Source organism: Carassius carassius, chromosome 7 (genome assembly GCF_963082965.1).
Source record: "Carassius carassius chromosome 7, fCarCar2.1, whole genome shotgun sequence".
Lineage (NCBI taxonomy): Eukaryota > Metazoa > Chordata > Actinopteri > Cypriniformes > Cyprinidae > Carassius > Carassius carassius.
Window position 1 is genome coordinate 19,346,559 of NC_081761.1, and position 13,941 is coordinate 19,360,499.

Here is a 13,941-nt window from a genome sequence, read left to right on the forward strand (position 1 = left end):
TTTAGAGCTTTTTCTGGTCTACCTGTGTCACAAAGACACATAATAGGCACTACCTCAACTTGAAAATGAGTCCTGCCATTTTCTGTTCTGACTGTTACACTTAATACAAACCCGTCTATTACACTTAAAGTTAGGCATTACAAGTCTAAGGATACCGCAGGAACTATTTCCTCTGTCTGTTTCTCTAAACATCACACTGGTAAATAAACCAGAGATGACATGTAGACAGAATTCATTGAAAGGGGCATGTTTTAGTCCATTTTAGATGGTCTGCACCAACACATGTTTTAGATGTTTTAGGTATTCATCGGACCAAAAGGTTTGATTCGGGAAACACGTACGACTGGAACTGCGTATCTTAAAATATTAGTTATTACGTGTTTACAAAGTTGTCATGTCCGACGTTTACATTTTTAAGAACATTTGATATAGTTTATCGTTTTTTACATTTTATAACATATATTTCGGAACCTTAATTTGAGCCCCAGTCGCAAAAATTTAAGAGAGTGCTGATGTCATACTGTACGTGACGTTTTACCCCACAAGCATGACCATTGTTTTAAATAGTATCTGAGTTTTAAGTCTGTCTTAGCTGTTTGTATGCTTGTGAATGGTTTGGTTTATGCTAAAACATTTATCCTAGGATCTATATTTGTAGAGCTGTTAATTTGTACTTAAAGCCAGTTCGACTTATCTTGTTTTAAGATTGAGTTTGTTTGGATAAGTATGATTTGATAAAGGTTAGGTTCTTCAGGTTTGGACTACTGGAACTACCGATTTTATAGAATCACATGCTTTCCTTGCCTTTTTTTCCCCCCAAGGCTTTCATAACCTAAAATGACAAAAACCCAGACCATAGGGCTTGTCCTCCCGTTTTATCTGTCCTCTCTAAAAAGCCATTTTGTGGAAGTGTGGCACAACAATGAAAACATCTTTTTTTCCTTACAAACTTATTGTGTGTAGATTTCTGGATCTGGCTCCCCTCTGACACACAACTACCCATCTAACCCTTTGCTGTCTCTCTCACACACTAGTACCCTCATCCTCACTTTCACCCAGCCTTTTTTTTTTAAAGACACACGCAATGCTTTTAACATAATTCAGCCCATTGTTTGTATCTGAACCAGACCCCCATCCCCCCAGTCAAATAAACAAAGAAGCGAAAGCTGCTGTATTCCCTAAGCGAGCCAGGTGTTTTCCACTGCCAGCCTGCTCCCTAATGACTAAGGCCTCGTGCTGCAGCTGCCTGCTAAGGCCTCTTTTGTGTGGCTCCATTGTTGACCGCGCACCCCTCGTCTATTCATGAACCGCGTGGGGGAAGACCTTTTGGACAGCCACTAGCTTATCCCCACACTCCCTTAGAATATCAAATGTGTGTGTGCATCAGAGAAATCGAGTGAGAGTGTGTTTCAGTATTTACACTCAATTGTGAGCACTTTGCACTCTTATTGGTCCATGCACAGCTACTGGCCTATCGGGGAATGGTAGACATTGTAGCTCCATCTGCTCAAGCTCTCATTGTCTTCTGACGGAACACAATCTATGGCACAGAGTATTACTTCTTCAAGCTTGGATTTAACTACTTAAATACTACTTGGTTTCTGCTTCTTGGTTTTGAGTTGTAGTAAAACAAGGAAAATATATATTTTGTGTTAACCAGTGCTGTACTGAGAAGAGGTATTTTAATTAACCACAAGAACTTTTGGGTTGGATATTCCAGGATTTATGGTAAGTCATCTTACCTCTCTCTCTCTCTCTGTATATATATATATATATATATATATATATATATATATATGCTTTTGCGCATTAAGTGTCTTTGTAATTTTTATTGAATGCACATATTTCTTCCATTTTGAATGAATATTTCATTTCATGTTTTTTTTTTTTTTTTTGCTCACTAGCTGTTAGCAGTAATTGTTTCTTAAAATCATTTGCCTTTGATTGGTTTGTGGGAACGGAGACACTTATAAGAACAGGTGTCAGAATATCTCAAGGACAGGTGTCATAGAGATTCTGCTGCATATTCGTGCTGATTTCCACTTTATCTGAAAAGAAAAATCAGAAGGACATCAATCCAGAGATCTTTTAGACAATGGAGCTTTGGCTTGCTTTGCCACTCTTTAGAGTTTTACAAAAGGGAACTGGAGGCCCTCTCCCTTTACCCCGTCCCAACCAGCTGGGTTGGTTGGTTGATGTATGATGTGCTTCAGGTTATGTGGGGCTGAAGGATAGTGGAAGCCATTTCAGAGTGTTTTTTATGTATGAATTTGAAATGGCTATCAAGACTCCCAGAAGGAGGGTGTTTGCACTTCAGAATTAAGGCAAGCTTTTCATTTTTGTCACGTGACCACAGACAGTTAAGAAAATGCGGTGGCTGACTCTTTTGGGTGCTGGAAAAGGAGAACACCACTTTTTGTTCCCCAGTGGCCTCAGTAGACATCTGTTGCCCTGCTGGCAGCAAACCCCCTGCCCCCACTCCCTAACTTGGCGACGACCCTCTCTGTTGTCTGCACAGGGCTAAGACGACAGCTTAGATGACGTTCCTCACAAACTCAATAACTACCAAGGCACTGCACTACAACACACACACACGCACGCACGCACACACACACACACACACACACACACACACACACACACACACACATTGGTCAGTTTAATCCATCAGACGATCATTGTCATGAGGGAATAATTTTTTATATTTTTTTCGCCCGTCCCTCTCCCATTCCCACCCTCTGAGAGCATGTAATGCACAGATTGGTCTGGTGAACTCTTTTTTTTTCTTTTGGTAGACAAGTCAGACATATGCACACCTTTGTTCAGCAGCTGCAGCCTAGCAACAATTGGATAATTGACGGTTTCAATAGCTTTTCATCTGTGGAGCACAGAATAAGATTTTTTAAAAGAATGTTTCAGCTGACCATACAGTGAAAGTCAATATGGTCCAGAACTTTGAAGCTCAAAAAAGAAGGTGAAAGTTAAACTGGATTTTTCCAAAGTAAAAAAAAAAAAAAAAGATTTGGAATTATTATTCTGACTCTGGATGACGAGTGAGGCCAAAATATTGAGGGGTACTTGCTGACTGAGGAAGTGGTCTGAATCTGTCAGCGCCTCCAGGAATTTCTATTTCCATTCCTTTCATGCTACTTGGCTTTTCTTATACATTTGGTGAGTTTATGGCCCTAGGTGGCATGATGCAACTTTTGAACTCATCAGACTCTACGTAAGCAAGTAAATGATGATAGAATTTATTTATTTTAAATTTTAGGGTTTAGGGATCTAGACACTATCAGTAGCTAATATCACAATGCATTTGCCAAAATATTTGATAAAGAAATACGCTAAGGCAAACTGTAGAACTTTGTGAATGATAGGTGTTCTGCCGGAAATTGTGTAGTTTCTAAGAATGTAGTGTCTGTTGGGGCTAGTTATCACCTACCCTGCTTGCATTTCAACATCCTAAAACAAATCATACTGAAGTCTTGTTGAAATGCAACAGGACCCTCTTAATAATTGTAAAATCATCTTTAATTTAAGAAGTGCATATTTAGACTTATACATTTAGCAGAAGTTTTAATCCAAAGGAACATTTTGAGCAATTTGTGAAAGTGACATGACATACAGCCAAGTATGGTGACCCATACTCAGAATTCGTGCTCTGCATTTTACCCATCCAAAGTGCACAAAAAGCAGTGAACACACACACACACACACACACACACACACAGAGCAATGGGCAGCAATTATTTGCTTATTATTACCTTAGGGTTAAGAGTCAAACTCTCTAACCATTAGACCACGACTTGCCTTGCCTTGCCTTTGTCAAAAGAGCTAACAATATAGTGTACAATGCCAAGCCTATAGTAGCTAGATTAGTACGCAAGATATAATAAAAAAGGAACACTGTTCTATCTGAAAACTCTTTAGTGCTAAGATTATATTGTGTGCAAAATGTTTTACTCTGGAATTATTATCTTGTTTTATCTTGTATTCTAACCATTATCAGTGTTTGTATGTTTCTTTTTTTTCACCATTATTTATATAGTGCTTTTTACAATCAAGCTTTACAGTATTAAACAGGGTAATAGTGTGTCAAAAAAGTGTGCTGTTCTCCCCTGGCCAGATGAAACCAGCAACTCAATTCTAGGCTGCAACAAAGTCAGAAATAATGGTCTTGTCCCAATGGCTGTCTAGGTGACGAGGTCTTCGGAAGGGGATCTGTCTATTGGGCTCATCTAGTTGACATGGTCTTCACTGACATTCAGAGCAGTAAGATTGAGTTTTCTTCTCACATTGAGTTCCATACTGCACGCATATTAATGGGTCATATGATGCAATTAAAAATTTTCCTTTCTCTTTGGAGTGTTACAAGCTCTTGCTGCATGAAGAAGATCTGTAAATTTGCAAAGACTAAAGTCTCAGATCGAAAGAGATATTCTTTATCAAAGTTAAGACTGCCACGCCCCCTCAAAATGGCTCATTCAAACATGCCACCACATGTCTACGTCACTATGTGGAAATATTTGCGTAATGCCACCCAAATGTTCATGCAAAGAAAGAAGGTTTGGTTTCAGTAACCGCAGTTAGTGTTGAAGCAGCCATGTCAGGGAGATGCTGTGTATCTGTGTGAGAGCAAAAGCACTTTATTTGGCATTCCAAAAGTAGACGTATTTAGGAATCTTTAAGATTACTGACAACAGAACAGCAATGCATTTTGCAATGATTAATGTTTCTTGAACCTAGGAGAGGAGGTAATTCTGACTTGGCTACAAACTATCTGACGCTACTGAATCAGCTACTTTATGAAGGTTTTGTTATTAATTTAACGTGTAACTAAACCCCTGCTCAGAGCCCGACTCCACCCACTGACAATATTTGAAAAATGCTGAAAAGTGGGCAGATCACAGCGGAGATAGAGGGGATGAACCTAGGGCGGGGCTGAGCGAGTGCGGCGTGATCCTGAGACCCGCAGTGACGGATTGATTGACAGCTGCTGTCAGAGTCGCTAAAATGGAGAGTGACTGTAGTGACGCAAGTAGCTTTGCAACAGAGCGATCATTTGAAGTAGAGGACTTTTCTCCCATACCTTCACCTGAAGTGGAGGATGTCGAGTTGTCTGTTCATATCAATTCGAGCCGCTGGCTCAAACTGCGGTCTTAACTCCTGCACCGCGTCACTTTTCAGCGCGAGCTGTGTGGAGAAGCCCATTTCCACCTCCATTGCTGTTGGAGAAGCAATCCCGTGTAAAATACAGTTTGCACACTCGAGCTCTAGGCGGGAACGTGTGGTCTTCCAGGCCAAGTGCATGCAACCACTGGCTCCTAATTTTAAAGTCTGCTGGTAAACTATGCAGTCCAGCAGTGCTGTCACAACCAGCAACACACCTCCGTACCATCCTGACCACTGTACTAAATACAGATAAATCTACGCTAACTTGAAGATCTAAATAACTATATAATTGCTATGCTTAAGAGATGCTATAATAGTCTATCCTGGTCGTTACCAATACTCGCAATTCCAGCTCCTGACTCACTACAGTGATTTTGATGGTTTTATACTGCCAAGGGCGTGGTAGCTCGTACCAAGGGGCGTGGTGAGCTGGAAACTGCTTACGTCACCTGCCACCGCTTATGTCACTTGCCACCGCAACATCCAATAGGAAAAATCAACTGCAGTAGCCACCGTTCAACCTGAAGAGGGCAGCACTCACACGTTTTTACACCATATATTGTAGAATTAAAACACTTTATACTCAAATGTCAAAAAAGTTACTCGAATCAATGAACAGCACTAATAAAGCCCCATTCTTATAGATCATTAACTAAAAAAAGTTGGTTTAGGGTTTAGTTACTCTTGAAGTATTTACTGTTGAAGGTTCAAATGCAGAGTTTTGCGAGTCACGTGTGTGTTTGTTTGTGTGTTAGAGAGAGACAGGGTCACACAGTGCAGTCAGCGGTCTTAACTGTCCGTGGTTTGTGTACTGCAAACACATACGAGTTTCATCACCGTGTCTGTCACACCACTCTGTTCCACTTTCGGGCTTGAACTGATGGTAAAACTAAGTCAGTTGGCCAATTAGAGCAGACTGCGCTTTTCGGAAGGAGGGACTTTGTAGAAAATGACCTATTTGAGAAAGGCGGGGCATAGAGGACCTACAATAAACTACAGTATTTGAAAAATAATGTGTTTTTTGAACATTAAAGCATGTCAACATATTCTGTTGAATACACAAAATAATGATCTTTAAAAAGCATCATATGACCCCTTTAAATATATTAAAGTGTTAAGTCATCTGTCCTTTAAAATCGTCTGTTTACTCACCATCATGTTGTTCTAAACCTGTTAGATTTTCTTTCTCCTGTGAAACATAAAATAATATATATAATACATATATAATAGGATGGTGGGAGGATAGAGGAAAGTAAAAGAGAAATGGGGAGCCAACAGCACAACTCCTACAGAATGAGCGAATATAAACATTTGAGTAGAGACAAAGCCAAAATTGCTGGGGACACTTTGGTGTTTCATTTATGGGACTAAAGTGTGAACAGATGAGGTGAACAATAGAACTCACAATTGATGTCATGTCCTTTAGTAGAGATTTTAACCCCATCTACTTCAAGCATGCTTTAGCAGTTCAGCAACTCTGACACCTCTCATTGTTCCCTGGATTACTATGGAGTCTCTTAAAGTATCCCTCTCTCCTTCTCCAGGTTTACCTAGGAAAGGCAATCTGAGGGCTGAATAACAGGTGTCAGGGGTCAGCAAGACTCTCAGTCAGAACAGCGTTGGATGTTTGTTGCAGATTCATGGGCCTGAAAGACCATCTGGATGATGGAACAGGCCACATCCTCGAACTGGGGCTGGATATAGACTACCTTGATGTCAAGGCTACAGACCAGAACACTGGCGCAGACGCTGGACTTATCATGGACAATGGTTTATCTGACATGGGTGACATTGTTGCCCCCTGCTCTAGGAGCTGCGGTTCTTCTCTACAAGATGACTCAGAGGAAAGTGCGGGGTCAGACAGTGAGCCTGCACATAGCCACAGTCATCCTCTTGTTGATATGCTTGGTGAAGGGTCCATCCATTCAGTCCACCCACCACACTGTAAGTCTCCATGTCTGGATATGGATTCACTAGTTCTGGATATAGTACACCAAGAGCCAGGCCCTGTGGATACACTCAGGGAATACCAGACAAAGATGGAGTTTGCCCTTAAACTTGGCTATGCAGAAGACTTAGTTCGGCTGGTTCTAAACAAGCTCGGGTCAGATGCACTGATCAATGATGTTCTTGGGGAGCTGGTAAAACTGGGCAGTAAGCCAGAGAATGAGGGTGGGACACAGACTCTCTCCCAATCCACTTCCACATCATCATCATCCTCTGGCACATCTTTTGGCAGTTTCTCTGACTCACTTGACTCTCGCCGGTCAGAGTCTCCCTTTGTGGAAGAAAAGGATAATTTCCGCCCAATTGTTATTGATGGCAGCAATGTGGCCATGAGGTGAGAATCCAAAAACTAAAAAGCACATACAGTACACACATTGTGTGGGTTAATATGTTTATCCTTGATCAAAACAATTATTAAACACTACATTTAGATTACATGACCTGAAGTAGCAGAGGTTATGCATGTGGTAATTTAATGATCATAAATATTGCTGCAAGTGGCAATTAAGGGGCCAGGCATGACAGAAACAAAATGAAGAGCTTAGCAAGCATGGCAGAGACCATCAGACCAACTACAAAAAGGAGTAATTAGATCACATTTGTTGATGATTTTAGACAACATTTTTGAAAACCCATAAATACAATCAATTGTAATATGATTTAATTCTTTATAACATTAACATACTTAATAGGTGGTGCTGTCAACAAATGATGTGGTGTGATCAGTGTGGGGTAATAATAAAAGATTTAGTGCAAGTTTGCAAAACCATTGCAAAGATACACCATCAGATCCAGTTTCTTGTTATTGTGGTAAACAAAAACAAAAAAAAGTTTAGTCTGCATCCAAGATGTCTATTAAAGATAGTCTCATGAAATTGCCTAATCAATACTAATCAATAGCTATTAGCATTTATTTATTTATTTATTTATTTTACATTCCAGTAGTAGAAAAAAAAAATTGGTAGGCCTACTCACTCTAAAAATGTTGAGTACCTTCAGGACATTGTGATTATGATGACTTTTTAACAAAACACCAATGCATTCATGAAACATTTAAATAAATTGGATGATCTATAAGCACATTTCAGATTTACTTTAATTCTTTAAAACAATATTGACAGTGCACTATATCAACTTTTGTCCCAAAGTAATGTGAACTGAAAAAATATTTATTCTCCTGTACATCTAGTGGAGAACATTATTACAGCACCCATCTTTTACAGCACTCATTTTTTTAGTTGAAATGGCTGATGGTTTTGCTGTTAGCCATCTGAGCATCAGAAATTAATTAAAACTAAGCATGTTTTCCATATGTACAATGTTTTGAGAAGTTTTGACTTCTTGTGTTCACATGGGCATATTAGTAATAATCGGCCACAACTAACACATATGTCAGATCGTAAAAAAAAATTAATAGAACAAAATTATTTGATAGATTCTTTGAGAAGATTATTTTCTTTTTCTCATTTTTTATATATTTATTTATTTATTTTTTGTCAAGGGCACATCCATTTAAATGTGTAAATGTATAAGTTAAGTGTCAGCTGTTGGCACTATGACCATGTGATCAGCCCCTATGAATACAATACACAGTTTGCACCATACAATGCATTGAAAAGATATGAGACGCTTCCTGTTTCAATTTATTGACAGTACATGAATCCCTCTCCATGGAAACACCAATGAAGGCGTGTTAAAAATTCAGTTTGATATTTAGCATCTTTTTCTAATAATTCACCGTCCTGAGTAAATTATTCCACTTATACTATGGTTACCACACTTCAAGACATTGATCAGATGATATATTTAAAAGGATTAGTCCGGTTTTTGTACTTAAACTGCTGTTCCGCATCTCATCCAATGCCTCTTTTGTTGGTTCCAAAATGTCATTTTAAAGATGGTAAAGGAAGCTTGAGAAAAGAGACTTTGGCTTGAGCCGTTGATAGCATTCTAATACAATTATTAATGAAGCTATTAGAAAGAGAGCAATTGAGACAGAGACACACAGAGAAAAAAAAGAAAGAAAGAATTTGCATGAATTAGGCTGCATCAGCGTCTCTAAACAGCGCTGTTATTACTTCGCTAGTGAGAAATGTCATGTGTGTTTACTTTTGGAAAATTGTCTGTCATTGTTGTTTTTGTTAGTCCTGTAATTTCCATTATTACAGTTTTACTATGCGAAGTGATATGGAACTGTAATGAGATCAGGAGAGCTGCCTGGAACTACGTTTGCCATCCGTTTCCCAGAAAATAATTGCACACCTCAGAACATTCGCCAGCCAATCAGATTCAAGCATTCAACGGCCCAGTAGTATAATGAGTATTAGTATATTTACAATTACGTACATACAAACAGTATGTGAAAATTGTGTGTTTTTGTGTACAACCCAGAAAGCAAGCTGTTTCGGCCCAGATTCGGCCCACGTCTGGCCCGCATGTATTTCACACGGGCCAGATGTGGACCAGATCTCGGGCAACACTATGTTGCTGTCTGGGAAACGATTTGCTTAGCTAAAAAAAAAACCAAAATAAACCATTAATACGCTTTGTTTAAAGGTTATTATGTATTTACGGTTACAGTTGTTTATTTTTAATTAGAACTTTCTCATTTTTACAGCCATGGCAATAAGGAGATGTTCTCCTGTCAAGGCATTCAGCTCGCAGTTGACTGGTTTCTTGAACATGGCCATCGAGACATAACCGTTTTTGTTCCGGCCTGGAGGAAAGAACAGTCCCGTCCTGATGCTCTTATCACAGGTATAAAGATTTGTCATCAAGCCATCAACTGAAAATTTTTGATTCAAACTTGTCTTAATCTTTTCCTTATTAGGTTATATTAGGTAAATACTTTAAATGGTATCTGTTTGTTTTTTTTCCCGCAGTTAATAGAAAAAAAATATCAGCCTTTGATTAACTATATCTACCAATCCAAAAAAATTTTCCCCCTTACAGATCAAGAGATTTTGAGACGTCTGGAAAAGGATAAGATTCTTGTATTTACACCATCACGTCGTGTCCAGGGCCGCAGAGTAGTCTGCTATGATGACAGGTTTATTGTTAAGCTAGCTTATGAATCAGATGGCATTATTGTCTCCAATGACAACTACAGAGACTTGGCTGTTGAGAAACCGGAATGGAAAAAATTTATTGATGAACGCCTTCTGATGTACTCCTTTGTAAATGATAAGTAAGTCTATTGAACCTGGTATAATGAAGTATATGAATGTTGAACATAAATCTTAATTTCAGTGTTTTCAGTATACTTCAATTGCTCTTTTTCCTCTTTATGAAAAATAAATAATAATGTGGCGGGGGGGGGGGTCTCTTAGGTTTATGCCTCCTGATGATCCTTTGGGTCGACATGGGCCAAGTCTGGAGAATTTTCTTAGAAAAAGACCCATCATTCCAGAGCATAAGAAACAGCCCTGTCCATATGGTAAGTGTTTTTAATGCTGTTGTACAGTTGTCTAAGATGCAAGTAGCTATGTTACACGACTGGTAGGAACACTGACTTCTGTAGTCAAAATTCACAATTTTGAATTGAAAATATATTATTTCCATGAATGCAAGTAGATTACTATTATTTTCAACATCCGTAATATTTCCATTAGGAAAGAAATGTACCTACGGGCACAAGTGTAAGTTTTACCATCCAGAGCGTGGTACACAGCCACAGCGAGCGGTAGCAGATGAGCTCCGTGCCAGTGCCAAGAACTCCACAGTTAAAAGTTTGGGAGAGACCGGTCTCGTGAAAAGCCACAGTGAGCCTGGAGGCTTCCGTAATGATAAAGCTGGTGACGGTAAACGATCTCTGCCAAAGAGGCAACTGGACCCCAGTATCCGTGCCCACTCTTACAGTGATGTGGAAGATAAACTGTGTACCAAAACTAAAGCAGACATGTATAAGAGCAACCTAGCTCTTCCTCCAGCTCCAGGAGGTCCTCCTTCCTGTCATGGGTATAGCCAAGACCTGAAAGATCACAAGCAGATTCAAGCAGAACCACACGCAAACTGTGAATCTCCCGATCTGTATTACTCCATGGTTAGGGCATATTCTGGCCTAAGCCTGCCCTCTCAGAACAGTCCAGATCGTCACTTCCTGTCTGATGCTGATCCACGGACAAGCTCAGTGGCATCAGATTGCAGCAGTGATGGCAGCATGAGCTCCGATTCTTATGGCATGGCAACCCACAATGAGCATTCTTGCATGAGTTCTTCTGATTTGCTACTGGATGAAGGAATCAAGTGTCCTCACCACCAACATCATCGTAGAAATTATCAGTTACCCTGTGTTATTCCTCCAGGGTTCATTCTCTCTCCTGCTACATCTAATCACCCAGGATTCCACCACAGCATACCTCATGTTCATAGTTTTGCTCCAGAAGACCAGCAAGACCCCCATTTCCAGCACTCTGTCTCCTACATGTCTCCACAAAGCAAGCATCAAGTGATAGGCTCCCGCTCAAGCTATCCTGGAGACTATTCTCCTCTCTTCCAGAGCAACACTCACTCCCAGAAGTCTCCTCTGGGTCGTGGCCTTGCTTCAACACGTGTGGACAGCGTGTCAGACTCTTATGAACACTCTCCACTGCTTCCTAGAAAACCCTATGTATCCCAAGAGCGAAAGACCAGCTGGGATACATATTACAGACAGCACTCACAACAATGCTACGAGCCCATCGGTTTCCAGGATCTTTCAAAGAATCGTGAACAGATGTGGAGGATGCCCTGGGGCTGTCCTTCTGCTCCTCCACCCCACCATCTGCCCCATGCTTTATCACACCAGCACCAGGAGACACTTGCCTTGAGTCGTTACCAGGAAGTACGAGAGAAAGTGTTTACCAACCTGTGCAACATTTTTCCCACAGAGCTAGTGCAGTTGGTCATGGGGCGGTACCCTCATGTGACTGACGCCCAACAGCTGGCAGCAGCCATTTTGGCAGAAAAGAACTATGCTGGATACTAAGTGCTGATGGAAATGAAAATACTCTCATCATTTACTCACACTCACATTTTCACAAATGTGTGAGTTTCTTTCTTCAGATGAACACAAACAGAGAATTATTATTATTTTTATAACTTTTTTTTTTATATAAATCTCTGGGGAGACCATAAATACACTCACCTAAAGGATTATTAGGAACACCATACTAATACTGTGTTTGACCCCCTTTCGCCTTCAGAACTGCCTTAATTCTACGTGGCATTGATTCAACAAGGTGCTGAAAGCATTCTTTAGAAATGTTGGCCCGTATTGATAGGATAGCATCTTGTAGTTGATGGAGATTTGTGGGATGCACATCCAGGGCACGAAGCTCCCGTTCCACCACATCCCAAAGATGCTCTATTGGGCTGAGATCTGGTGACTGTGGGGGCCATTTTAGTACAGTGAACTCATTGTCATGTTCAAGAAACCAATTGGAAATGATAGGAGTTTTGTGACATAGTGAATTATCCTGCTGGAAGTAGCCTTCAGAGGAGACTCATCAGACCAGGCAGATTGTACTGTTTGAGTAAATTAATTACTCCGGGATATTGGTTTGTTTTAACTCAGAGGGAGTGTCAGCCACATTAAAAAAGTTAACAGTTTAAATCATTTGTGGATTAATGGTTATTGAAGACGTGAACCACTTCAAACGATTCAGTTCGATTTGGTGAACTGGTTCAAGAAGATCCGGTTACATCGAATGATTCATTTGCGAACCGGATATCATACACTGCAGTGAACGCGCTCACAACAGAACCGGAAGAGAAGACAATGCTGAATAAAGTCATAGTTTTTGCTATTTTTGGACCAAAATGTATTTTCGATGGTTCAACAAATTCAACAAACTGACCCTCTGATGTCACATGGACTACTTTGATGATGTTTTTCTTACCTTTCTGGACATGGAAAGTATACCGTGCACACAGTTTCAATGGAGGGACTGAGAGCTCTCAGACTAAATCTAAAATATCTTAAACTGTGTTCTGAAGATAAACGGTCTCACGGGTTTGGAACGACAAGAGGGTGGGTTATTAATGACATAATTTAGATTTTTGGGTGAAATAACCCTTTAAATCACTTTTCTTTCCCATTCTGACATTCAGTTTGGAGTTCGGAAGATTGTCTTGAACAGGACCACAACCCTAAATGCATTGAAGCAACTGCTATGTGATTGGTTGATTAGATAATTGCATTAATGAGAAATTGAACAGGTGTTCCTAATAATCCTTTAGGTGAGTGTTTATGGGACCCTCAAATATGATGCTTCAAAAGCCACAAAAAACACACTGGCAATCCATGCTACTCTAGTTGATGCCAACTGTGTTCACCTGATGTAAACGTCAGCATGTTGTGAAATGTGATGTAAGTGCATTGTAAAGTTTGTGAAGCACATTGGAGTATCCCTTTAACAGTGACCCACTCTCTGTAAACCTTGACTCTTCTTTGGCAGCTTCTTACATCCTAATGAAATTGAGGCATCTGGTGAGGTTGACCCAGTCTATTTATGTAAAACATTGCATTAAAAGTATCAGATTTAAATTCTCAGCTTTGAGAAAGTATGACCTTGTAAACATGGACACCATAATATTAAGCGTTTTTGATGTCTTTTTGGCTGAGTGGAGAAGAATATAGCTATAAAAGACAAGTTACAGACTAGAAGTGTGAATGCTGTGATGTGTGTGTGTGATATTTAATTTTTTGCTATTTATTTTCTGAAATGTTTTACTTTATGTTCATGATTATGTTCAGGTGAGCATGCAAGGAATCACAAGGCA

General features: G+C 39.9%; 1 protein-coding gene across 2 annotated transcripts; it reads left to right on the forward strand.

Moving 5' to 3' along the window:
• The first annotated feature begins 818 nt into the window (after positions 1–818).
• Positions 819–12,588, forward strand: LOC132143663 (probable ribonuclease ZC3H12C). 2 transcript variants are annotated; one of them, XM_059554085.1, is made up of 7 exons: positions 819–1,033; positions 1,076–1,728; positions 6,717–7,513; positions 9,797–9,936; positions 10,132–10,366; positions 10,509–10,615; positions 10,791–12,588. In XM_059554085.1, the coding sequence occupies exons 3-7, from the start codon at positions 6,813–6,815 to the stop codon at positions 12,143–12,145; spliced, it is 2,538 nt and encodes an 845-aa protein (XP_059410068.1). In that variant the 5' UTR covers positions 819–1,033; positions 1,076–1,728; positions 6,717–6,812; the 3' UTR covers positions 12,146–12,588. The 2 variants fall into 2 exon arrangements, with proteins under 2 accessions (XP_059410068.1, XP_059410070.1); XM_059554087.1 differs by lacking the exons at positions 819–1,033; positions 1,076–1,728 and adding an exon at positions 4,215–4,272.
• Positions 12,589–13,941: the final 1,353 nt, after the last annotated feature.

Coding starts and splice junctions, on each gene's coding strand:
- LOC132143663 (XM_059554085.1), top strand. CDS start 6,813: ATGGGCCTGAAAGACCATCTGGATGATGGAACAGGCCACATCCTCGAA. Junction 9,937..10,131: donor TCCTGATGCTCTTATCACAG/GTATAAAGATTT, acceptor TCCCCCTTACAG/ATCAAGAGATTTTGAGACGT. Junction 10,367..10,508: donor TACTCCTTTGTAAATGATAA/GTAAGTCTATTG, acceptor GGGGTCTCTTAG/GTTTATGCCTCCTGATGATC.